The sequence below is a fragment of the Danio rerio genome, chromosome 16 (genome assembly GCF_049306965.1).
Source record: "Danio rerio strain Tuebingen ecotype United States chromosome 16, GRCz12tu, whole genome shotgun sequence".
NCBI classification, from domain to species: domain Eukaryota; kingdom Metazoa; phylum Chordata; class Actinopteri; order Cypriniformes; family Danionidae; genus Danio; species Danio rerio.
Window position 1 is genome coordinate 14407256 of NC_133191.1, and position 27846 is coordinate 14435101.

The following is a 27846-nucleotide window of genomic DNA, read 5'->3' on the forward strand; positions in this document are numbered from 1 at the left end:
TGGTGAAGTTTTCTCCACCCCACTGTCATCACTGGCTTGCTTGGATTGGGACTTGTGGAGCTGCGTATCGTGGATTAGCTGTTCAGTGTTTGGACTTTCTGCAGTGAAAATTAAACCACACTGAACTATACTAAACTGAACTTCAACTCTGAAATCTGGACTTTACTAGAACTATGTTAAGCTGCTTTGACACAATTTATATCATAAAAGTGCTATATAAATAAACATGAATTGAACATTAATTGAATTGAACTGTCCTTTTTGTTTGTTTATGAAAATTTTATTACAATTTTATAGTGCCTGTCACAAATATTCTAAAACTAGAGCAAATGATCCACTAACAAACAGAGCAAGCAGACACAGCAGCCATTAACATTTATTTCAAACACTACTTAGTCAGGTACAGCAGCATTTCATCGTTTAAGTTTACATAAAGTATGTAACATTTTTCAGTTCCAGGTCACCATCAGTGGATCACTGTTCTTCCCGGCCAGATAAGCTCCAGGCGAGAGACTTAGCGAATAAGGGATGGACGAAGGATATGTGGAGGTGTGCAGTAAAGTCATGTCCTCTGCATTATAAAAGCACACTTGACACCTATCGCAGTCCAGATACAGGCCTATCCGGCTTGGTTTCACTGTCAGGTCGATCTCTGTCACCGTCTCATACTCTTTAATGCAGTAGCCCTGGTCATGTTTAAGGTGAAGCCCAATGTCCTTGTTTAGGTTGCTTATACAGCCGCCATCGAAGCCCACGCTCCAGTCTAGCTTTGCTCCAACGTCAACCTCCCAGTAATGCTGTCCCGTCTGGAAGGTCTTGTGGGTCCTGGCCAGAGGTCTGTAGTCTTTGTGACGCAAGAAAATCCCCTTTTTGGAAGTGCGGATGACGCTGCGTCCGTCAGACGAGACCCTCAGGTACGGGTCATGACAGTCGTGAATCACATTCCGATCAGGGACTATTGAAAGAAAAATCAAAGCAAATGGTAAGAATAAGAACCTTCAGGCATCTTCGTTTATTTTTAGACAACACAATAACTATGTTATGAGTTAAAATGATAGTTCAACCAAAAATGTAAGTTTCCTCATCATTTCCTCATGTTTAAGTGGTTCTAAATCATTTCTTTTGAACACGAAACAAGATAGAATTCTGATATCCATAGTAGGGACAAAAAATACTGTGAATATCAACAAAACAGGTCTGGAACAAGCAGAGTAGGAGTAAATAATAACACAATTTAAATTCTGGGGTAAACAATGCCTTAAGAAAGCAATTTTAGGTGATCATGGAGTCGAATTTCTATTTTTAAATCTGTCCCAGCAAGGATCAACATTCATTAATTCATTCATACTTTTTTTTGTCGGCTCAGTCCCTTTATTAATCCAGAGTTGCCACAGCGTAATGAACCGCCAACTCATCCAGCAAGTTTTTACGCAGTGGATGCCCTTCCAGTCGCAACCCATCTCTAGGAAACATCCACACACACACTCATACACTGCGGACAATTTAGCCTACCCAATTCACCTGTACTGCATGTCTTTGGACTGTGTGGGGGAAACCGGAGCACCCGGAGGAAACCCATGCGAAGGCAGGGAGAACATGCAAACTCCACACAGAAACGCCAACTGAGCCGAGGCTTGAACCAGCAACCTTCTTGCTGTGAGGCGACAGCACTACCTACTGTGCCACTGCCTTGCCAGGATCAACATTATGCTTTTTATTGCTTTGTTAATGTGTTTATTTAAATCAGTATTTCATCTTTGAAAGATTTTGAATAAAGTTAAACATTACATAATTTCAGAATGTTTTTAAGAATGTTCAGTTGAAGTGTCTTTGTCCCTTTCTTTGTCTGTCAAAACTTTATTTTCAGGAACCACCAAACCAGGTCATAGTTCATAAAGCCCTTTTGAGTGGAACTGCAGGGCCTGATGACTGGAAACAAGTCATCCTATGGTTATTTCTATGTGTTAATGCTGTCTAATGCAAATTTTGCTATTTGTATGTGTTAATTCTGTTTAAAGTGATATCCTTTTCGTGCAAGATAGACTTTGTGTAGTATGTAAATTGGCAGTTTGGATAAGACGACAGAGAGTACACAGCCTTAGGTAAGAAACAGTACTTTGTGTGTGTGTGTGTGTGTGTGTGTGTGTGTGTGTGTGTGTGTGTGTGTGTGTGTGTGTGTGTGTGTGTGTGTGTGTGTGTGTGTGTGTTCTATTCCTTTGTGGACCATTTTACAGGTCTGGGGTGAGCTCTAAATAGCCTAGTGGCTTTCTGACGTGTATATGCTTGAGATATCATTCAGAATTGTACGTGCACACGCACATGGAAATTTTTTTATGTATGACGCAGTTAATTACGGCATGTAAGAGTATAATTGCTGTTGTTTTGAAATTGTAAGCAGAGCCTATAGACTTTTTACCGTTGAAGCTGGCTTCTGCTGATGAGACTGCAAACTATCTTCAGTAAACTTTCTTTAATCGAATCTCTGACTCTGACAGACTTGTCATTTTTGGGTTAAAACTGTAAATTCTCCCTAGAGTGGAATAAGATCAAAACATTTTGACCAACTGCTAATTTTTAGGGGGGTAGCTCTAAATTAATTTGAAATATGAAAGAAATTTTATGAAACCTATACAAAATAAAATAAATATAGATGATTTACATTAACCCAAACCAGCTAAATACTGTATAATTGAGAGTTTTCAGTTTTCAAATATTTTTTTCTTTAGTTTTCTTCATATAGCTGTAATTTATATACACTCAACGCACCCTTATTTAAAGTAGATACATCTGGCTAGTACCAAACTGAACCCTATAAACAATGCTTCTTAACGCATGCGTCAAGAAAAACACCATCAAGTTAGAAAATTTCTTCATTGCTTTGACAACACATACAGAAAAAGCAAATACAGAAATGTGCTGCAAATATTGCAGACCACAACAAAAATATGCCAGGGGACCCCAAAAAGTGGTGAACCCAACTGCTTCCTGTTTACAGTCAGCACTTTCTGAGAGGTTAGTTTTTACTCTATTTTAAGATCCTGGTCATACGATGCCTTGTTGTTTGTATATTTATAGCTACATATGTACAGCTGAAGTCAAAATTATTAGCCCCCCTTTGAATTCTTTTTTTCTTTTTTTAAATGTTTCCCAAATGATGTTTAACAGAGCAAGTAAATGTTGACAGTATGTCTGATAATATTTTTTCTTCTGGAGAAAGTATTGTTTGTTTTATTTTGGCAAAAAAAAGCAGGTTTTATTTTTTAATAAACCATTTTAAGGTCAAAATTATTAGCCCCTTTAAGCTACAGTATATATTGTTTTCGACTGTCTACAGAACAAACCATCGTTATACAATAACTTGCCTAATCACCCTAACCTGCCTAGTTAACCTAATTAACCTAGTTAAGCCTTTACATGTCACTTTAAGCTGTATAGAAGTGTCTTGAAAATATCTAGTCAAATATTATGTATTGTCATCCTTGCAAAGAGAAAACACATCAGTTATTAGAAGTGAGTTATTAAAACTATTATGTTTAGAAATGTGTAAAAAAAAAAATCTGCTCTCCGTTTAACAGAAGCTGGGGAAAACAGGGGGGCTAATCTTTCTGACTTCAGCTGTATACAATAAAAAAATCCCCTCTCAAATCTCTGACAACACTGCTGAATCTAAACAGGAAGCAGCCGGTTTGTAGCTTTTTGGTGTCTCTCCGACACAATTAGTGCACTTAATGAAGTGGCTAGTAGTGTAAAGTGTGTGTTGTCTACTACAGTACAGATCAGTGATCTTCTTACCTGGTTTGACAGACCCCAGCATCTCCTTCCAAACAATAAACTGCAGGTGAGTCTCATGAAGGCCGAGGAACAGAGAATTAGCTATTAAATTCACACTTTTCACTGTTGATTTGAACCTGAAATGCAGGAGATGAATTAAATTTACTGATGGGAAATTTACAGTGTGGGTGATGTTTACCTCAAGCATAGGCCTGTCACAACAATCAATAAATAGGCTTATCGCACAACACTTGGACATGACCTCAACCATTTTTAGTGATGCAATATATATATCATTCCCTCATTTATAAAAATCAATTCTAGCAACATGTTAACTGATTGTGCAACCTCTCTATCTCCATTGGCGGTGTCAGTGTCAGTATGGTTAAAAACACTACAGTATTTATTATAAATTACCAATGTATATTTTCATATGGGTGACTGACAACTGAAAATAGATCTGGTAGCAGATATCACAGCCTTTGTTACTTTTTACCTTGAATTTTTTGTTAGCATTTGTTATTATCTCTTTCTGTAGGATATACATTCACATATACATATTCACATTCTGATTCCAATGCCTAATTATTACATTGTTAAAATGACTATAATTGAATAAAATATTCTTAAGAATAAAATATGATGTGTTCTTTGAAAGAGTGCACTTGCATTGTGATGCTATTACAGTGTCATTTTGGCATAAAATGGTTTAAAAATGAAAATAATATAGTTTATCGCAATATATTTGGTGCAATATACTGTACAACAAAAAATAGATATTGTGACAGGCCTACTAAAGCATGTGTGGTATTTTAGCCTGATCTCACGAGAAAACGTAAGTATTTTACGTTTTGACAGTTTAGTGGCTAATTCGTACGAATTCGTACAAGTTCAGTCATACGAAATTGTATGATTTTAAAAAGGAGGCGTGGCACCCAACCCCACCCCTAAACCCAACCGTCATTGGGGGATGAGCAAATCGTACTAAATTGTACGAATTAGATCATACAAATTCATACGAATTAGCCACTAACTCAAAAAGTTACGAATTGCCCTGAGATTGTGTTGGGTATTTTGACATACTTGGTTTGTTGAGAAGCGTTGTCAATATTTTCAGTAAGGCTTTCTGTCTCTTTCATATTTTCAACAAATTCCAGTCCTTTTTCAGTCCACCACTAAAGTAGAGAAAAAAATATATACAAAGTAAAGGGTTATTAAAGAGATATCTGCAGCTACTGCATCAACAGTTTTACATAAACAACACAACTATGTTCTTAGCTTAAAGTCCCGAAGAAATCAAAACTAACCATATGATTTTGTTAGCTCACAGTTAGTTAGTTTTGTGGTGAACAATTCATCTGCGCATGTTATTAAGAAAAAAAAATAGTTTGCTTTTTTAATTTTTAATTGAAATCTGAAAAGGCACTTCCTGTTTGTTTTCAGGTAAATTGTCAGATTACAAATATCTTAGCAAATGGGCGTGGCTAACATATTTAATCAAGCTGCTCCAACTGTCAGTTTTGACAACAAACAGAAATGCTGAGCTGGAGGAGGCTGTTAGGTTGTATTAACTGTCCCCAAATACTTTTCTCCATCTTTCTGAATGAAATGCCTTCTTTACTACATCCAATCAGTTCGCCATAGAAAAACAAGCCACGCCCACTGTTGTGTCATTTAAAATTCTGTTTCTCAAGGAACAGACAGACAGACAGACAGACAGACAGACAGAGAGATAGACAGATAGACAGACAGACAGACAGACAGACAGACAGACAGACAGACAGACAGACAGACAGACAGACAGACAGACAGACAGACAGACAGACAGACAGACAGATAGATAGATAGATAGATAGATAGATAGATAGATAGATAGATAGATAGATAGATAGATAGATAGATAGATAGATGACATTGACTTGCAATGACAGTCACTTGCAATGGAAGTCTATGGGACAGTTGCTAGGGTACAGTATCTGGTTGTTAGGGTGTGGCTAGAAAGTAAAAAGGCCATCAGTGATTAGCTGCTGGCTAGACTGAGTTAAATGAGCTCAGTTATTAGTCTGTAAGACCGTCTGATGCAGAGTTATGAGCTCACAAAGTTTGATCCAAAGTTAAGTCAATGACAGTCTTTTGAATGGAAGTATATGGGACAGTTTCTAGGGTCCCAAAAGTGGTTGCTAGGGCGTGGCCAGAAAGTTAAAAGCTCATCAGTTATTGGCATTTAGGTAGTCTGAGTTAAATGAGCCCAGCTAGAGGTTTGTGTGACAGTCTGACGCAGAGTTACGAGGTCACAAAGTTTGGTCCAATTTTAAGTCAATGATATTTTTCTGACGGTCCCAGAGCATTTTTAGGAAAACCGAAAGTCCGATCAATCGGAAATGATATGGCACCCCGAGTCAGATTAGTTTGGAGGTCTGGTGTGAGTTTAGTTATAGCTTAAAAGCTCTAGGAGGAGATCGAGTTTGATTTTTAGTCCCAGAAGAAAAATAGGATTTCAGTAGTCTGGCTTGCTTTCACAAGCCAGCCTAATGACTGGTATACGTTACTTACTATCAGATATATTTACTCTCAAAATGTTTATAGATGTATGTTAATGTTACATATTATTATTCTAAGGTACCCATTGTGCACCTTTTTGGAGTGCTTTCCCATTGTACTAATCTTTTAAGCATTTGTAACCCAATAGTTGTAGCTTTTTTATTTTTGTGTTGGGACCATCATATTCATTCACATATTCAATTACTAACGATTTAATTATGCATAGCATAATGAAATCTTCCAAAAGCTGGGAAATTTTATTTTTTTAAATAAATTATTATGTTATATATTATCAAAATTGTGTTAGTATAAATTGGATAAGATATTTTAAATTTAAGGTTTGATTGTTGGTTTTTCTTTCATTGTAATTAAATCAAAAGATTCTTAAGTAAAGGGACAGTTAACAGGGTAAAGTTTCAATTTGATCATTTGATTATAAAATAGTTTAGTCTATATAAATATATTTACACACATTTACATAAGTAAATAAATAAACAGAACAGATTCATTCTGGGCCTAAAAGTTCTTAGCATCCAAAATTGTAATTGTGCTGAATACAAATATTTGAATATAACCTGCAGAAATCCATCTGGCTGATCAGTGTCCAAGACTGAGTGCAGAATCCCTTCCTTCTCTCGTCCATCATTCAGCTTCTCTTCTATTTCTGCTCTGTTTCTTTTCATCTTTTCTATCAAATCCTTCTCTTCTTTCTCCAATGTTTTCTTCACTTCTTCCTCCTTTTTTCTAAGGAACTGATGCATCTCCTCAAACTGAGCAGTGATGTGTGCAGAGAGCTGCCTGGACCTTTCCTAAGAAAACAAGAAAACAAGAGTCATTGAGAGTAGTGAACTTCTGTGGGACGTTATGGAGTCGTTAGATGGATTGCATGATTGTTCACTCTTATGTGTGCCATGTATTTTTCACCTCAGTTTTAGAAATCTCTTTAGTCTGTTTCTTGACAAGAGCCTGCAGTTCGTCATTCTCCTTCGTCAGGAAACTCAGAGGCTCCAACATTAAGTTCTACAACATACAAGAATTTCAGATTTCAGGCAATTCTCAAAACAGCGATTCTCAATCTCAGATCTATAACAAAATTCACACAGAACAGGATATTGAGCACTTTAGGTATTGCATGTAAAATTATGCATTTGAGAATTGTAAAAGCTACTCTACAATATTTCACATATGTTCACACAAGGGATTATTGTTTTTAGGGGTTTCTTGTTTTCATGCTTGAAGTCTTACTGTACAGTCCCTTAACATTCTTGTAATAATTTAATAACCAAGTAATATATTACTGAAACTTTATCCCTCTGTTTTACTAATGCATAAACAAACTTTTCTGAAGTGTGACTTGGTATTAAACAACAACAACAACAACAACAACAACAACAACAACAACAACAACAACAAAAGCAAAACAAAATAGTTATCTTATATGGAAATCCACTCCATTATTCAATGTTTCTTGTAAAATCTTTATAACATAATGCAAGAAATTAAAGATGTCTATTGAGTAATTTTAAATAACTTTTTGTATGTTTATTTTCTTTTTTTATTAAAAATACTCACCATTTACCCATCCTAAATTAGCCTCAACCCCCGTTTGTACTGCTTGACCTCATTTTAAATCAAGAGATAGTCTTATGGTCTATTGGTTAAAGTTAGTTATTGTATTTACTAACGTGAACAAACAATGATCACTGATTATTTTAAAGTGTTTTCAGAAAAATCTCTCATGTTGTAACTATATTTCTGTTTCTTCACTCTCAGAAATAAAGGTACAGGAGCTGTCACTGGGTGGTATTATTTCAAAAGGAACACATTTGTACTTGAAGGGTCCGTAAAAGTAAAAGTATCCGATTTTAAAAGAACTTAAATACTGAACTCATACTGAATGTAGGCTCAAAGAACACCACTAAAGGTTTCATTTCTTAATACAGAAATTAAATTAAACACCCCAATGTTGCAAAGTGGCAGAATAAAATAGATTTAAAAAAAATGGCAAAAATTCTCAGTCAAACTCAAAAAGGTAAAAAAAAAGGGCGCAATTTTTCCAAAAAGAAAAAAATTGTAAAATGTAGTAAAATAAAATTCAGAGCTGACTTGTATGTGAATCACCTCTCAGTCTCAAAGGGGGGCAATATTTTTATTCAGCCTCAACAAAAGCTAGTTCTCAAAGCTTTTAAAACTTATTTTAGCTTTTTATGGCCTGTACATCCTGTTAGAGTCATTCTGTAGTATATCGGCAAATGCACATTTATTTCAGATAAGGCCATAGATGGTCATCAGTGCTGGCACTGCTTGATGTGCCAGCTTCGGCTTCATCACTGGCTCCAGCCATGTTGTTAATTAAACACCTGGTATTAGGCAAGCTGCTAATTCACATTCTCGTGATTTAGCGCATTAATAGCATACGGTACCTTCAGCACCCTGCAGATGGCGTTATCACCTAGTCCGCCCAACAAATAGGGTATATGCCGAGCTAGTGTTGTTCCCATACTGATAAACTTCCGGTGACCTGTTATTGTGAGTTTTTTTTTTTTCATTTTATACGGTTCCTTTTACAACATCGATGTTGTAATGTAATTAAAAGACAATAAGTTAAACAGACTTTGCCATTCATTTAGTTGCTCAAGCGTTAAATGAGACAAGAAGCCATTTACTCGCACGCGCCTCTCAGAATCGGCAGGAAAGCGCAAAAGCTCCATTGAATATACTGGAGTAAAATAAATGCTCATATTATAAAGACATGGCGGGGAAAATGTAATTTAAGGCAGTGCTTCTTGTACAATCTGAGACCCACTTTATATTAAAAATCACTCAGCCACTGGAGATCGCTGATTTAAAAAAAAAACAGACCTTAAACGCACAGATTTTGCGATGGCATTCAGTTCACCGTAAGCGGTTAACCCAGGTTACTGGCAAATTAAAAGTCCTATTAGCATGCTTCGGCATATACCCTATTAGCTGTGGTAGATAAAGATGCAAACTTGTCGCGTACAATCACAATGTAATGAGTAACGGTAAGCATCCGTTCAAATGTGGTTGAGTAAAGAGTACATATATTCAATCAAAAATGTAGTCAAGTACTAGAGAGTAAAAGTTGCATATATTTTTTATACCCAGTACAAGTACAATATAGCCAAAAATACTTAAGTAAAGTAACAAAGTCCATTTACTCAATTAGTTTAAACCACTGTTTAGGTACAAATTTGTATCTTTTGAAAAGGCACCACCCCAGTGACAGCTTGCATACCTTTATTTCTGAGAGTGTAGGATGAACTGTACAGAGGCGTAGCAACTAGGGGGATACGTTCCCCTCAGTTTTAAAGACAGACCATTCAGAAACAGGTTATTAAGAGTGTAAACTTTTGGATTTTACACAGCTGTCCCCCAACTTTTAAAATGTCTGCAACGCCCCTGAAACTGTAAAGTTAGAGATGTTATCTCTTCTTCTTGTATGCATGTGAAATTATATATATATCCAAAATAGAAACCAGTTAAACTTCTGGGGCTTTCCTTTTCCTGACTTGGAGGTGACCTGCAATCTGAGTAGCATTAACCTCCTGAACGTATCTCAGTCAGTTTGTAATGTTTTTCAGTCCTCACTGACCTTTCTTGGCTCCGCTGCCTCCTCCACAGGTTTGAAAATGTGTCCTTGGTGCTTCTCGCCGTCCCTACAGATCAAACATACCAGTTTCTGATCCGTCTCGCAGAACAGCTTGAGTCTCTCATGATGTTCTGAACACACCAGCTTCTCCGGTTCCTCAAACACTCTCATGGCGTCCACTCCAGAAGCTCCTACAGTCTTGTCCTGGAGCGCCTGTTGCTCGCTCAAGTGTTCCCTAACGGCACTAACCATATTCCTCAGGACTCGGTTTGAACGGAGGTCCCACATGGTGTAGGGTCTCCTGCATTCTGGACAGAGTCTCAATCGGCTGCTCTGGGAATGATTGCTGATACACTGCCGGCAGAACGTGTGGTCGCAGAGCAGGCTTACTGGATCTGTAAAGTCTCCCAAACACACGGAGCACTGGATCTGTTTCGACAGCCGAGACTCCATTACAGCTACTTGTTTGACTGCTTGTGACTCCTAAATGTCCCAAACACTCACTGGCATGGGGGTTTGGAGATGAGGTGTTGTCCCAACAGCTGCAGCGACAAATGACAACACATGTCCATCACATGTGCAGGGGCAGGAGTGTGTTTTCAAGCTCTTCCTCTGCCCATACTTGACTAGCACATGTTTGTGCTAGAGTGTGCTAAATAAAGGGGGCCATTTGATTCCGGGCACAGATGAACTTCCTTCTATAAATCCTGTCGCTTGCCTCAGACGCATTTAAAGGCCTCCTATTATGCCTCTTTTTACAAGGTATAAAACAAGTCTTTGGTGTCTCCAAATTGTGACAGTTTCAGCTCAAAATAGTCAGATCATTTATTATACCCAGCTGAAAATGTCTATTTTGGGGTCAGAAGGAATTTTTGCTGTTTTTCGCCTGTGCAAACCTATCACTTAAAGTAGGTTCTCTGCACCCACTGTTCAGGCATATCACTTCAGATAACAATACCCAGCGTTAGATATCTGATAGACACAGCAAAATGGCAATGATGAAGCAGTAACAAATACCACAGTTAAGATTTTAGAAGTCTCTATATGGTTATTTGATGTATTGTAGAGTTTATTCAGCCTTTCGGAAATGATAAAAGAGCCACACACAAATGCCACTATAAAGTCCACTGTGCGACCACACACACACACACAGATGTGCATGTTTTATAAGCTGCGCTGGTTTATCACACAAGTAAACATATGCTGCTGTATGGAGATCCATATGGTTTTATCAATCATCGTTCACATACAGCAAAATAATCACCTTTATCGTTACTGTCACAATCACTAATGATCAAGCCTATGCAGATCCCTGGTAAACACACAGGTCACTAAAGAACTACAATCCTGCCTCATAATGAACTACAAATCCAGTCATGCAACACCCACATTAACTGATTACATGGACTATTTAAACTACACAGAAACACTCATTGTTGCTGTGTCTTGTTTACTGACCTTACAATGTGTTTCCTTTGGTTTGCTTTGCCGCGTTTTGATCCTCGCCTTGTTTATCTGTTTATCCCTGTCTGCTGCCTGCCTTCTGAACATCTGCCTGTGAATTTGACAACAACTCTGGATTGCCCATATATATCTGTTTGCCCCTGTGTTGACAATTGCTTACCTGACCTTGCTAATAAACCTGCATTTGGATACGCATCCTTGTTGACGTGTCTTTGTCGCGTTTTTTCTCTTCTATTTTTTCATCCCCTGCACACCAGACAGAATAAGAATAGTGGAAGTTACACTTTTTTCTTCCTCCAATTCTGGCACCCACCTGAAATTACAGCACCCTTAGTATTTACTATACTGCCTTTGCCACGAGCCGGCCCTAACCATTATGTTACTGTTAAAAATAAACCTGCTTCAAGATTCACAAATCTGGAATCCTGTTGTATGATTGAAACATTCTTGTTTATAGTTGTACTGTCACTGCAGCTGTGGTCATTCAAGCAGTTATTTAATAGTGCATTTTTTTCTTCATTTAAGTGTATCGGTTCTTCTTGATGTGCTGTTGTATCAGAGATAGTTGGAACAGATCTTTTAATTCGATTCAATTCAATTCATCTTTTTTTGTATAACCCTTTTACAATGTAGATTGTGTCAAAGCAGCTTCACATAGAAGATTACAGTAAATTGAAGCAGTGTCAGTTCAGTTCAGTGTGGTTTAATATTCATTACCGAGAGTCCAAACACTGAAGAGCGAATCCATCGATGCACACGACCATTTCTCCTATGGCCAAACTTCTTGTGCAGAGCTGCAGTCTGGAGAAACTGGACGTCAGTGAGACTCGTCTGTCCCTGGAGCGTCACAGGAATCATGCTTTCCACTCCTCCATGACCACCACAGCAGCTGCTCAGGATTTGGCCTGGTCCAGGGTTATGGGAACCATGGGATCGTCTCGTCGCTGGTCTTGGATCGCATCAGTGGCGCTGCATAGTCTCTGGGGGCCTCGGGATGTAAATACAATAGGGTGGAAATAAAAAATAAAGAGAATAATTACCGTAGCTGCTGTTTATAGTGTATATAAACGAGATGCAAAAACATGCATGGAGCACATTCATGTATCATACCACTATATGATGCATTGTGTATATGCTGTACTAAACAGATAGGTCTTTAATCTAGTTTTGAACTGCGAGAGTGTGTCTGAGCCTCGGACATTATTAGGAAGGCTATTCCAGAGTTTACAAGCCATAAATAAGAAGGCTTGCCCTTTTATTTGACTTTGCTGTTCTAGGTACTACCAGAAACCCTGAGTTTTGAGATCTTAAAAAACGGGTTGGATTGTAGCAAGACAGATGGTTGTTTAGATAAAAAGGATCTAGGTTATTTAAAGCTTTATAGGTAAGAAGCAATATTTTAAAATCAATATGAAACTTAACAGGCAGCCAGTTTAAGAAGGAAAAAAATTGGGGTGATATGATCATATTTCCTAGACTTGGTAAGAACTCTGGCAGCTGCATTTTGTACTAGCTGAAGTTTGTAAATAGAGGATGCTGTGCAGCCAGTGAACAGAGCATTGCAGTAATCCAGCCTGGAAGTCATAAAAGTATGAATTAGCTATTCTGCATCTAAAATGGATAGCATACTTTGTAACTTAGCAATATTTCTCAGATGAAAGAAGGCAGTTTTTGTGACATGAGGTATATGATGTTCAAAAGTTAAATTGCAAAAGTTACATATAACACCCAGATCTTTTATAGTAGAGCTAACGCTAACTACGCTAACTTTGTATTCCTCTAATTCCGGTTTCTTTACAAATCCTGTCTTGTTGACATGATAAAGTTATACTAAGACATGATATTACAGAAGCTGACATTCTATCAAAAACTTACATTTTCACCTATAAAAAAATGTTACGTGGCCTGACCTTTAAGTTTGCCGTTGTCTAAAAATCATACAAAGCAAGCATAAAATCATACAATTTAATGATAGAACACATCCTTGATCTCTGTCTGCTTCTCCACCAAATGATGCCACTTCCAAGTCATAGCCTTAAAGGTGTATTGCACATATGTTATGTTAAATTTATTGCAAATGTGACAAGACTTAGAAACATGGGGACAATTGTAAATGTATTTGTATTTTATACTTGTAGTAATTATTATTTTTTTTTTTATAATTTCATGTTTTTAATCACCTGATGTAAATAACTTAAACTTTGCTATTTTTAGTTTTTTCCTCCCCTAAATAACAGTTTTTAGCACAACAAATCTATTAAAGCTGTAGGTTCAGTTTGGCTGAGGACAAGGACAATGACAGTGTTTGTAAGTTTGTAAAGTGTGTTTAATAAAGAACAAAAATCTGAGAACCAAATAATTGACACTCCTTTACAGAACAACTCATATAAATCAACCACCAGTCCATAAAGACATTTTTGGAATGAAATACTTTTTATTCACTGTATTTATGTTTTTGTTTCAGGGAGAGATAATGTAAGTTTCTGGTAGAATGTCCCAAATGCACCTTGGTGGGCAGAGATAACTGCACTGATATGCCATCCTGTGTTTGACCTCAGAGTTATGGGCTAATGTAAGAAAATATTTATAACAGTAATATTTATACCACTCTAAAATGACTGCGTACACACTATTTCTAAACACATTTCTACACATTTTTCTACACACACTATTTCTGACCAAACAGCTTCCTAAAGTTTTTTGTTTTGTTTGATAGGAGCCTTTTAAATTAAAGTCTGGTGGATTTATACCAACAATTCCTAACTACTTAATATAAAACAAAAGGTTGCATCTTATTTCCAAAATCTGATTTGACCTTCACTCTAATATGGATGATCACTTGTGAAAATAATACTAGCATGGAACATTGAGCCATAATGCTATCATGTCTATGATTATAGTCTTAGCTATTTTAATGTATAGTAAAGACAATTATTTTGTTTGAATAGTTCTTAAGCTTTGTATTCTGCTACAAAGCTTTAGATATTTGTATATTATCTTTTAAAAGTGTTGGGGTTGGTGAGAATTTTAGATGTTATTCTTTTTTTTTAAGAATCTAATTATATCAGTTAATGATACATTATATATTAATGGAATTTAATATACTCCTGCCTTAAGTTGAATCTGCTTAAATTGGTGTGTGTATCCAGTGGGTGGCGCCATTATATTAAAGAATTTTGGCGCTTATCTAACGTTAAACAACAAACAGCGCATGCGCTGAATAGGATCCAGGGCGCGAAACTTGGTGCATGACTGATGGAACTTTTGCTTCAAGTCGTGTTTAAAACTAACTTAATCGACGAATATATGAAGGATTTCGGTGGATGTCGTCAAATGTTTGACAAGAACCATCATAAAAAAGGTATTTTAGGGATGAAAATGTACTGAGTTCTATTTTGTAAGTTTTCTTTTTAATGTTAAAATATTTTACAAACAAAAAAAAGTGCCAAGCGGTTTCAATAATAATTGTGAAGAATTTAAACTGTACCTAGTTTTTTCATTTAAAGATAATCTGAAAAGGTCTTAACACTTTTGCTGTTGAATACGTTTTTTTTATAATCAAAAAAAGAAAAAAAGGAAATATAGTACTGCAAGGTAGCTGGTTTGAGTCCCAGCTGGGTCAGCTGGCATTTCTGTCTGTAGTTTGCTTGTTCTCCCTGTTTTCGCCTGGGTTTCCTTCAGGTGCCCTAGTTTCCCTAACAGTCCAAAGACATGCAATATAGGTGAATTAAATAAACTAAATTGTCCATAGTGTGTGTGTGTATGCAAGAGTGTAAGGGTGTTTCCTAGTGTTGGGTTGTGGCTGGAAGGGCATTCGCTATGTAAAACATATGCTGGATAAGTTGAGGTTCATTCTGCTGTGTCGACCCCTGATTAATAAAGAAAATAAGCCAAAAAGAAAATCAATGAACGAAAATAGCAAAGTCAAGAGACTAAAAATATGCTGACAGAATGAATCAATTCCCTCAATTTGAGTTTGCTAAATTTAATATCTGGTACGCCTTATGTATTCATACTTTTTTCAAATAATTTTCATTTTGTCCTACAGGAAACGAAACTCGCATTTCCATGGGAAAAACTGATTTTGTTGCGGAGCGAACTGACAATCTGAAAGATCCAGAACCTTACAGAATGGATCATGAAGATGCTGAAGAACAAACAGGTTGGTCTCCTTTCTTGATTCTTTTTTACTGTTTCATATAAACAAATTCAAACAAAAATAAAGCAGTGTTTACCTCACAATCTATCAAAAACCCTGTGACTGGTGCTTCCTCAGATGTTTCACAGGTAGCATTATGTCTGAACAAAATGTGTTTTCTTGGAAAATTAAATGCTTGTCGACACAAGAACTCAATGGAAATAAGTAAGAATTCAGGAATCTCCACTGAATGTGATTGCCCATGATTGGTACAAAGTTGGATGGAGTATACCTTTTCAAACAGTGTGTTCGGGTCTTATTTATTGCTATTTTATGCTGATAATCAACTTGTAATTTTATGCCTTCAGCCATGTATTATTCATTCATTTCCTTGTCGGCTTAGTCCCTTTATTAATCCGGGGTTGCCACAGCGGAATGAACTGCCAACTTATCCAGCACATTTTTATGCAGCGGATGCCCTTCCAGCCGCAACCCATCTCTGGGAAACATCCACACACACATTCACACGCACTCATACACTATGGACAATTTAGCTTACCCAATTCACCTGTACCGCATGACTGTGGGGGAAACCGGAGCACCCGGAGGAAACCCACGCGAACGCAGGGAGAACATGCAAACTCCTCACAGAAACGCCAACTGAGCCAAGGATCGACCCAGCGACCTTCTTGCTGTGAGGCAACAGCACTACCTACTGCGCCACTGCGTTGCCCAGCCTTGTATTAAATAAATGTAAATGAAGAAAAACAAAACAGACACGAATATTTAATACTAACAAACAACTATTCATACTACAATTAAAACAACTTGTTGCCCTGTATATTACTATAAACTATAATGTACATACAATTCATGGAACTACACATGCTGTTTTTGACATTGATTTTTGAACATTAATTATGAATGTTATCTGTAAGCAACAATTATGTGAGTGAAATAACAAATTAAACATTGTTTAACTGTTCCTTTTTTATATGATCAAAAATATTGTTCCCCTTCGGTTGGGGAACTTCAGTGCTATACAGTGGATTTGATCTTGGGAAAATCCACGTATGGGAGGATTCGGTTCAGAAGCAGCTTGTCTGAAAGAGTATTGACCGGGCCAATGAAGCAATGAATTGGCAGCGTAAGCTTGCACAGGTGTGCTTCATTGCCAATTATCCCAGCATATAAGCACACCTGGAGCGAGCAAACGCCATCCTTTTCGCTTCAGAGACTTTCTGATCGAGTCGATGAGGGTTCCTCCTGCTGTGATCCGAGCGAACGAGAGCATTCTCCCGGAGTGTGTACACGCAGCGGCAGACGGTCGAGCTGGGTTTCTCCCCCGCCTGGCGTTCTTTGGGTCCGGTCCTCCAGAGCGGTGCGTATGAAGTTGCAAACTTCACAGAAAGAGCAACAGTCGTGCAGCACGTCCTTTTCAGGACTGCGCTCCGACTGTGCGTTTCTGGATGCGCACTGCGTTGCATGCCTGGGGGGTCCAACATGTTAATGCGCTGCTCGCGGGCAGTTCATGTCGTTATTGCGATGCCATGACTGTTGCGCAGTAAAGATCACGGCTAGCCTTTGCAAAAGGGCAAACCACCCCAGTTGTCCCCTGCTCTGCAGCGGGCACTCGGGCAGATCTGAGGGTTTCAGCAAGAGATAATCCGTTGCCCACGGACTTCCCGCACAGTAGGCTCACGTGGTCTTAAAGGGCACTTTTTTGTGCTCGTGCTGCGTGTCCCTCCACCCTCACCACTCTTGGCGGTGGAACGGCCAGGGGGTATGTGGCGATTCCTCAGGTTGAATGCGCGATGCTCTTCTTGGCGGGGTCCGCCTCGTCTTCCATCCAAAGCCTGTAAGTTATCTGCCTCCCTCGGAGCTAGAGCTTACAAGGCTGCGGGCCAGGCTGCTTCCGCCTTGCATGCGATAGCCACCTACCAGCGCTACCAAGTGCAGGCGCTGGCCGAGCTGCACGAGGGTGGGTCCAACCCAGGCTTATGAGCTTCGCACCACCGCCGACAAAGCTCTTCGGACTACTAAGTCTGCTGCGTGTGCGTTGGGGAGGACGATGTCCACACAAAGTGATCCAGGAGCGCCACCTGATATTCGCGAAGTCGACAAAGTCCGCTTTCTTGACTTCCCCATATCCCAAGCTGGCATGTTAGGCGACCGTGTCTGTGAATTCACCCAGGAATTCGAGGCGGTGAGAGAGCAGTCTGATGGGTGATGTCTTATTGGCGGGTCCGTAAGCCCGCTCCGCCCACTGTGCTATCCATACCTGCTCCTCACCGAAGGCGCCCGCCTAAGAGAGCTGCACCGCCCCCGCACACGCCTCTGGCGAAACGAGCGCGCCGAGCACCTCGGAAGCAGGCAGCCCCCCTGCCCAGAACGCCGCTAAGTCCGCCAACGGACCGCGAAGCGTCCCTGGGACAGGCCATCTGGAGAAGAGGGAACTTTCTCTTTGTCCGCTGGAAGGCGGGGCCCCATTTCCAACGGCACTTTTTACTGCCATGAAAACATCATGAAGGAGCACTTTTCCACTTCCCCGGATGTGACAGCCCGAAATCTGCCAGTCTGGGATGCTATGCTTTCTAGCTTGCAGATTCGGTGCGTTTCGCCAGTGGCTCACGAGTGCTGGGAGGGCGGTCTCCTTTCTCCCACCCCTCGAGCCTCCCCTCCGGAGCTGTGTCGCCGCCGCGCCATTCACATTCAGGCAAGCTCAACTGTGCAGCCGATGCGCTCTCACAGCAGCCTTACGTCTTGGAGAATGGAGACTCCACCCCGAGTCTGTTCAGCTGATATGGGCACGATTCAGGGAAGCCCAGATCAATCTGTTGCTTCCCCTGAGATCGCTCATTGCCAGTTGTTCTTTCCCTGATCAAGTGCTCTCTGCACACATGCACTGGCTTACAGCTGGCCTCGGGGCATGCGCAAATACGCTTTTCCCCCAGTGAGCCTGCTCGCGCAGTTACTGTGCAAGGTCAGGGAGGACAAGGAACAGGTTGCTGGTTGCGCCCCTCTGGCTCAACCGGACCTGGATGTCAGAGTTCTCCCTCCTCGCGATGGCCCTACCCTGGCAGTTCCCTTCGAGAGAGCACCTACTCTCTCAGGGACAGGGCACCATCTGGAACCTTTGCCGATCTTTGGAGGTCCTTAGACGCAAGGAAGACTTAGGTAACCTCCGACTGTGGTGGCTAGTACCATCACTCGGGCTAGAGCCACCTCCCCGAGCGTGCCTATGCCCTGAAGTGGAGTCTATTCACTGAATGGTGCGTCTTTCGCAGAGAAGACCCCCATAATTTGCCTGATCAGCGCTCTCATGACGCGGTGGCTGGCTGCACCGTGGGAAACCTCATCCTCCGGTTCCTCAGGGGCCCTAGGCGAATTAATCCACCCCGCCCCCTCTCATGCCCTCTTAGGATCTCGCCCTCATTACACGAGCCGCGTCAGATCCCTTCGATCCTCGACTCAGTATCTTTCTGTCCCTGAAGACAGCTCTGCTGGTCGCGTTGATATCGATTAGAGGGTCGGGGACCCGGAGGCATTTTTTTCGGTCAGTGACTCATGCCTGTAATTGGGCTGGCTTTCTCTCACGTCCTGAGACCCCGCCCATGATATGTGCCCAAGGTTCCTACCACTCCGTTTTAATACCAGGTAGTGAGCCTGCAAGCGCTGCCCTCGGAGGAGGCAGACCCAGCCCTTTCTTTATTGTCCAGTTCGCGTCTTGCGTATTATCCGGACCGCACTCAGTGTTTAGATCATCTGAGCAGCTCTTCGTCTGTTATGGCGGTCGGCAGCAGGGAAGTGTCGTACCGAAATTAAGTTTTCCCACTGGATTGTGGATGCCATTCTCTCGCTTATCAGAGCCGAGGTGAGTCTGGTCCCCCGAGAGTGCGTGCGCACTCCACTCGGAGCTTCGCATCCTCTCGGGCGCGCGCATGCAGCGTCTCTCTAACAGACATCTGTAGAGCTGCGGGCTGGGCGACACCCAACACATTTGCAAGGTTTTACAATCTGCGAGTGGAGCCGGTTTCCTCAAGGGTATTAGGTAACCTTTTGGTGATTGAGGAAACAACTGGGTAGGGTGTTGAAACACGCTTGCTGCTCCATTCTCCCTAACACGGAGATACGTGCGCCTTTTTATCTCTCAGTAAAGTTCCCCGTCAGGTGAGCCCTGCAGATTCCTCTGTGGCCCCCAGCACTGACTTAGCGGAGGAGTCACCTGCTGGCCCACTACGTTGTAGTTCTGCCCGCTGGTCAGCCCGCATTTTGGATATAGGTGCCTGCTATGCGTGATCCCCACTAGGCGATCCCATATGCTTATTCCACCACGGTTAAGTGCCCCCCCCCCCCCTGGGTGGACCCGTGTCTTCCCTCTTCGCTAACCACTTTTTTTCTTTGCGTACTCCCCCGTCTTAGGGCTAGTCCATATGTAAATTCTGCCATCTATTCCCCCCTTGGGTAGCGGATGGCCTCCACAGCGTCCTCCCTATTGGGATTGCACGCTTCCCAACGTACTGTCGTATTTTCCTAGAATTATCTAGACGCTCACGACTTCCTAAAAAATATATCTAAATCCGTAAAACTTCTGTTGAAGTAGGATAAATTAGGGCCAGGGACACGTTGGAGAACCGCGCCTCCCATGATGTGGGTGCGTCACGCTTGCTTGACTATCCCCTCATCGGGGGCGTTGGTAAGGTGCAGCCATTATGGCGTTTTCCATACTTCTCCCATACGTGGATTTTCTTAAGATCAAATCCACTCTATAGCACTGAAGTTCCCCAACCGAAGGGGAACGTTCGAGGTTACAGAAGTAACCCTTCGTTCTCCGAGGAAGGGAACGGTAATGCTATACTCCGTCGCCATAATGACTGTCCCTTAGCTGTTTTAAAATCTCTTCAGCTTAAAAGGATGGCGTTTGCTCGCTCCAGGTGTGCCTATATGCTGAGATAATTGGCAATGAAGCACACCTGTGCAAGCTTACACTGCCAATTCATTGCATTCATTGGCCCGTTCAATACTCTTTCAGACAAGCGGCTTCTGAACCGAATCCTCCCATACGTGGATTTTCCCAAGATCAAATCCACAGTATAGCACTTCCGTTCCCCTCCTCGGGAAACGAAGGGTTACTTCTGTAACCTTGAACGTTCTCTCATATATTCTTAAAATAATTTTAAGGCCTTATCGCCCACTTCTACTTGCATTATATGAATCGAAAATTAACCAGTTTCATCTAAGAATTTACTTCATGTAAAAACATACCTAAAAGGTTTATCTTTGCCTTAAAGTTTTTTCTACTGAACACAAAGGAAGATATTTTAAAGAATGCTGGAGACCATTTGCCATCAACAACCGTAACAGAACAAGAACATACTGTGGAAGTTTATAGCCTCTTTCAGACATACAGACTTCTTTTTAAAATACTGGTCAATTCAGTTCACCAGTTTTCCAGAAAGAGAATTTGTAATATTACCAGCAAATTCCCAGCGAGTTCTGCTCTGTGTGAACGCAGATGAATAATTTTGAGATGAGCATGTACACCTTGACATACTGGCTCGTTTCCACTGACTGGTACAGTACAGTACGGTTCGGGTCAGAATGGGTCACCTTTATTCAGTTGACTTCATTCTCGCTCGAGAAAATGTATACAGTAAAGCTTAACGGGTCGCTCACATATCACATGAGAAGCACTTCTCACAAAACATATGCTTTATACACATAAATACTTGTGTATAAATTTTTATTACTAACTTTTCTATGAACATTAGTTGATTATAACTGCAGATTAATGACAGTGTGAAATAGCCTACTGTGTAGGGATAGTTTACAGTTTAACCCAAAGAATGACCAGTCTGGTAGATGAAGAAGAGCCAGAGTCAGAGATTTAAATAAACAAATCAAGTTTACTGAAGATAGTTTGCAGTTTCATTCGCAGAAGCCAGCTTCAACACTCGCAATGAGTTCCTAGGGCGCTCTGCTTACAATCACCAATCAATAACAATTATACTCTCACATAACATCATTAACTGCGTCAAACATATAGGTGTTCTAACCTGATTGGTTAAAACACAGAAAGACTAGAAAAATTTCCATGTGGGGTTCATGCGTACAATTCTGAACAATATCTAAACATAACTGTCAGACATCCTTTAGACTGATTAGAGCTGACTCCAGACCTGTGAAATGGATCAACAATCAAATAGAACACAAACACACAAAGTATAATCTGTTTCTTATCCAAGGCTGAGTGTACTCTCATCCGTCTTTATCAAAACTGGTTAAAAACCTATATAATCTACATTCAGGCAGTTATACTTCCTTACTACACAAAGTCTATCTTGAATAAAAAGTAGAATCACTTTAAAAGAATTAACAGTAAAAATAGCAAAATCACTTTAGACATTTTAGACAATATTAACTCGTAGAAATAACAATAGAAACAGTTGCTTCCAGTCCTCAGCCCTCAGTTCCACTCAAGGTCTCCGTGACCTCTGACCTAGATTGGTGGCTTCTGAAAATATTTATAAAGAGACAGGCAAATGCACTGAACATTCTTGTATTAAGCAATGTGTTAATTTTTTCATTAATTAAAATCAATTCACAGTTAAATACCGAGAAACAGGATGACGAAAAGGATAAACGTTGGTCCATGATGAGATGGATTGGAAAGCAGAAATCTGAATCCTTCAACTGTAACGTCTGCAATTATATAAAATAAATAAATGAACATATATGAACACATACAGCCCCTTACAGTCTCCGATATATTACCAACTACAGAAGAACTACACACGACATGCATTTAGTCCTTATTTGGGTTCAAAAACAACAAAAAATATAGCCCACAGTCAGTGCAAACCTCTTACCTTGTCTGTAATCTTCAGCAGGACATGTAGCCTCTTATAGAGAGTCATTGCATAATTCTGAGTTCATATTAGTCTAAAAGGTGATGATAATAACAAATAAACATGGCAGTTTGTTCAAGTTTGCTGAAAAAATAATGTGCTCCTTTTTTTCCAGCTTCTCCATTGTTTTTTCGCGGGTCACTCTTTTCGCGTTTGTCAACTTCTGACAGGATCGGTTTTAAAAGCACGTCAATAATCAAGCGCACATTATTATCATGAGCTCAAGAAGTTTGTTATTTCAGATATAGACGTGCGGCGAGCGCAATCAAGAAAGCGAAACTGCTCGCCCTTCAGACTGGCTAGTAAAAAACTATGGAGCACAAGGTAAAACCTGCTCTTCTTTTTGGCTTTGTGGCTGTTCATCAAGACGACAAGGTTTGTTTGAGCCCAGGTCGACCATGGCTCGTTATTATTTATATATGTAATTCTGCTGTTATCTCACAGCAGTGTATTTTAAACATGGCATGTTTTTTGTTTTCATTCTGGCTTGTTGCGTAAGCGAATGAAGTATCTCTGTAAACCAATAGCGTTCAGCTGCCGTCTATCCTTTTGCTACCCTTTCACGTGTTTGGTACCCGAAAGGGTGACTAAAAAGTGGTACGGTATGGTTCGATACACTTTTTGACCGTGGAAACGCCCATAAAAGCATACCAAACCAAACCGTACCGTAAACGGGCCATAAGACTTCTACTGTAGCTGCAGAACATTCGGAAACTTATGGTGCATTCACAGTCACACGGTTTATGAAAAATAAGGCTTTAAAATCCTGTGTTAAGACACATTTAGCAGCTGCTTGTTAATGAGACAACATTTCTATGTTCCTTTTAATGCCAATTATAGAAAGATTTTTAATAAAATGCTAATGATAAACTTCTGTGAGTTCTTCTGCAAGTGTTGCGCATAAAGGGGAGTGAGACAGTCTTTTGTTTCAAAGAGGGTCTCACAAGCAGCGGCACATATCACTCTATCAGCTTACGACATGTGAAAGTGTTCCTCCATATCTCTTCATCCAAGTTGTTCACAGTACTTTTCCATACAGTATATTAAGAGAATAGACCATGTTCATCACAAAGACCTTTGTGCATCTTAGTCAAATGTGCAAACAACAATTTTTTAGCTGCAGGTAGCGTCTTGACTTTAGATGCTAGCGACAACACATTTCTCTTGTAGTTCAGTATTTTGGTTTGTTTTTGGGACAAAAGCAGCTATATAAATGCTAAAGTTTTAAAGAAAAGTCAAACCATCAACAAAAGACTGACCTTCATCTTTACAAACACAGCTGTTTAGAGGTCATGTCAGGATTTTCTGGTATTTTTGAATGGATGTGTGAATGGTACATTTCTAGACAAAATATGAAACATCGTTGCCTGCGTGAACAGCACTTTTTTTTTTATTTATTTATCGGTAAAGCATTCCAGATATTTTCTGGTTATTTATCAGTATTACTGTGTGGAAGTGGCTAATAGCTACCAGATTTCAACATTCCTCAGTATATCTTCTTTTTGTGTTAAACAGAAAAATGTAAACTCAAACAATTTTGTAACAAGTGGAGAATGAAGAAATAAATGATGAGGGTGTTAATTTCTAGGTGAACTAGCCCTTCAAAAACTTAAGAGAACATAATTCGACGGTCAGATACTTAAACAATTTTGGGATCTCTTTAATCTATTAAATCAGGATCAATCTGATCCTTCTCTGACGTGATCTTTATTTCAGACCAGATGGAGGTGAAAGAGCAAAAACAAGACCTGAATGCTGAGGATGGGAAGCGCAACTTCAAGACTCAAGGAACAAAGACAAAACGTCCGCACACCTGTCCTCTGTGTGGAAAGAGTTTCAGAAAAAAAGTGAAACTCGACATGCACATAGATACTCACGTTGGAGAGAAACTGTACATCTGCACTGAATGTGGAAAGAGTTTTTCATGGCTTGACAGTTATAAACTGCACCAGAAAACACATGAAGAAAAGAGAGATCATGAGTGTTTGGAGTGCGGGAAGAGCTTCACTAAAGCTCGACATCTGAAACAGCACAGACAAATTCACACTGGAGAAAAAACGCACAAGTGCTTATATTGTGACAAGAGTTTCAGTGATTCGTTGAAGATGAAGTCACATGAGCGAATTCACACTGAAGAGAAGCCTTACTACTGTACTCTGTGTGGAAAGAGCTTCAGAAAAAATAGTAAGCTTACCAATCATCTAAATGTTCACTCTGGAGAGAAGCCATTTACCTGTACTCAGTGTGGTCATGGTTTTAGGTCAGCATCAAAGCTAAAGCAACACATGGTGATTCACTTAGATGAGAAGCTTTACGTATGCTGGTACTGTGAAAAAAAATTTTCACGTCGTGGTGATTGTAAGCAGCACCAGAAAACACACAGTGGCAAGAGAGATCATGAGTGTTTGGAGAGCGGGAAGAGCTTTACTACAGCTGGCCATCTAAATCAGCACCACCGAAATCACACTGGAGAGAGGCCTTTTACCTGCACTCTGTGTGGTCGTGGTTTTATATCAGCATCAAGTCTAAAACAACACATGATAGTTCACTCAGATGAGAAGCCTTATGCATGTTCGTTCTGTGAAAAGAGATTTTCACGTCGTGGTGATTGTAATAGGCACCAGAAGACACACAGTGACAAGAGAGATCATGAATGTTTGGAGTGCGGGAAGAGCTTTACTACAGCTGGCCATCTAAATCAGCACCACCGAATTCACACTGGAGAGAAGCCGTTTACCTGCACTCAGTGTGGTCGTGGTTTTATATCAGCATCAAGTCTAAAACAACACATGATAGTTCACTCAGATGAGAAACCTTATGCATGTCTGTTCTGTGAAAAGAGATTTTCACGTCGTGGTGAATGTAAGCAGCATCAGAAAACACACAGTGGCAAGAGAGATCATGTGTGTTTAGAGTGCGGGAAGAGCTTTACTACAGCTGGCCATGTGAAACGGCACCTACTAATTCACACTGGAGAAAAACCGTATAAGTGCTCATATTGTGACAAGTGTTTCAGTCAATCTTCAGCAATGAAATCACATGAGCGAATTCACACTGGAGAGAGGCCTTTTACCTGCTCTCAGTGTGGTCGTAGTTTTATATCAGCATCAAGTCTAAAACAACACATGATAGTTCACTCAGATGAGAAGCCTTATGCATGTCTGTTCTGTGAAAAGAGATTTTCACATCGTGGCAACTGCAAGCAGCACCAGAAAACACACAGTGGCAAGAGAGATCATGTGTGTTTAGAGTGCGGGAAGAGCTTTACTACAGCTGGCAATGTGAAACGGCACCAACGAATTCACACTGGAGAAAAACCGTACAAGTGCTCATATTGTGACAAGAGATTCAGTCAATCTTCAGCAATGAAATCACACGAGCGAATTCACACTGGAGAGAAGCCTTACTACTGTCCTCCATGTCAGAAGAGTTTTCGATTTTTATCAAGTCTTCTCAGACACATGAAGAAATGTAAGTCGTCACAGTGAGGATTGTTTAGTTTTCGGATCAAATTCATTAAAAAACATTGAGATAAAAATGTCGGTCTGAATGTAGTGAAATTATCTGAGAACTAGTAGCACTTGTTGCTGATTAAGGAACCGATGAGTTTCACAAAAAAAATAATCCTTGCTATGTAAATAATTACATTTTTTTATTATTGTTAGAAGAATACCAATTCATTTATTATAACAGTTATTTTATTATGTTCTGATTTCACACTACTTTGTGTAGTTAAACAGTAATAGTTGTTGTAAGACGTTTATCAGTGACTGTGAACATTACTGAGTTTTCCTGTGAAATATTGCGTTTTAGTGCCATTTAAGTGAGATGCTTCGAGAACTAAAAAACTTAATTCAGAAATTATTATGTTTTACAGGAAATTCCTACAGTGAAAATAATGATTAGAAAATGTATCTTTTATTGTATTTTTGTAAGACGTGTTCATGGCATTTGTTTACTAATGTCCATTGTATTGTGTTCTGATTGTACACTAGTTTAACAATAGAAGCTGTAAAATATTATATTTGTTTCTTATATTGAGGTGGTAAATAAATATCCTATTCAAACTGTAACATGCCAAGACAACAAGAAACATAATAAACATATTTTCCACTACATTGCAAAAAAAATGTGTTTCTTTAAGATAAGTGAAAGTACTAAGTACTGTACTGATACGTGTAAGTACTGTAATTGGGGATAAATATACGTCTTAAGTTTTTAGATGATGTATAAAAATATTAGATTAGATTTAACTTTATTGTCATTACACATAAACAAGTACAAGGCAACGAAATGCAGGTTTGATCTAACCAGCAGTGCAATAGCAGCAAGTGCAGGATACAGGTATACGTTTTAAAGTGCAGATATAGAAAAACTATGGTGATATTTACAGATGGATGGGGGGAAAAGAGTCAGTGAGGGGCAGAGTTCAAAAGGGAGACTGCTATGGGGAAAAAGCTGTTCCTCAGTCTGCTGGTTTTTGTCCGGGGGAGCCTAAAGCTCCTGCTGGAAGGCAGGAGAAAAAAACTGTCTGTGAGCAGGGTGAGAGGAGTCCTTAAGAATACTGCGTGCTCAGCGCAGACAGCTTTCTTCTGGATGTCCTCTATGGCTGGCAGTGTGGTCCCTGTGATGTGTTTGGCAGTTTTTACCACCCGCTGCAGTGCCTTACGCACAGCAACAGAGCAGCTTCCATACCAGACTGTGACGCAGTTGGTCAGGATGCTTTCTACTGTGCAGCAGTAGAAGTTCACCAAGACAGCTGATGAAAGCTGGTTCTTCTTAAGTTGCCCACTGCACTGCACTGAATCACTGAAGAGAAACACAAAACTACAGCTGACTTTAGTCACAGCCTTTAATGAAATAAAACACATCCAGTCTCTTAAAATTTTAGCAGAGGATTATTAAACAACTCCACAAACAGTATCAGCAGCTTCATCTATTAACCTGCTTGAGTTTCTCTTTGTCAAGATGTCTACTGAAATTCACTAATGTGAACAGTGTTTGCTTTATAGGGCTCTTTGACTTCATTTCTCATGTTAGCTTATCTTTGGTTTTTGTAACTGTGTGTTACAGCAAACGTAATAAAGAGGTTAAACATATGGCGGGGCGTTGGACAGTGGAGGGGTGTCGCAAACGCAATATCACACTCGCAGCAGTGCAATGGCTCTATATCAGCACTGGTGGGACACTAAGGCCAACGCACTCCTGCCAGCAGTGCTGATATACAGCCATATCACACGTGATATTGCACACATATATATAAGCAATATCTCACGAGTAGGCTTGCAGCTTCGTGCCAACGCACGCCTCCCTCCAGTGCTGATATACAGCCATATGGCATTGCTACGAGTGTGATTTTTCATTTATACAACAGTTTTACAGCATAGTTGTGCATTTAAAAAAAGAAAATC

At 39.9% G+C, this 27846-nt stretch overlaps 2 protein-coding genes across 2 annotated transcripts; one reads left to right on the top strand and one right to left on the bottom strand.

The window, feature by feature from the left end:
• Nucleotides 1-258: 258 nt before the first annotated feature.
• trim109 (tripartite motif containing 109) lies at nt 259-10458 on the bottom strand. Its single transcript, NM_001045303.1, is given in 6 exon segments — nt 259-955; nt 3793-3908; nt 4855-4946; nt 6888-7121; nt 7237-7332; nt 9929-10458. Coding segments are annotated over 6 exon segments (1494 nt in total). The 5' UTR covers nt 10379-10458; the 3' UTR covers nt 259-449.
• A 3785-nt stretch (nt 10459-14243) lies between these two features.
• LOC101884350 (uncharacterized) lies at nt 14244-27826 on the top strand. The gene is made up of 3 exons (XM_021467071.3): nt 14244-14750; nt 15438-15551; nt 24152-27826. The coding sequence occupies exons 1-3, from the start codon at nt 14645-14647 to the stop codon at nt 25921-25923; spliced, it is 1992 nt and encodes a 663-aa protein (XP_021322746.2). The 5' UTR covers nt 14244-14644; the 3' UTR covers nt 25924-27826.
• Nucleotides 27827-27846: the final 20 nt, after the last annotated feature.

Excerpts from the sequence above, each read along its gene's own strand:
- LOC101884350 (XM_021467071.3), top strand. The coding sequence starts at position 14,645 with ATGGAACTTTTGCTTCAAGTCGTGTTTAAAACTAACTTAATCGACGAA. Across the intron at positions 14,751-15,437 it reads CAAGAACCATCATAAAAAAG|GAAACGAAACTCGCATTTCC; the intron begins GTATTTTAGGGA and ends TTTGTCCTACAG. Across the intron at positions 15,552-24,151 it reads AGATGCTGAAGAACAAACAG|ACCAGATGGAGGTGAAAGAG; the intron begins GTTGGTCTCCTT and ends TCTTTATTTCAG.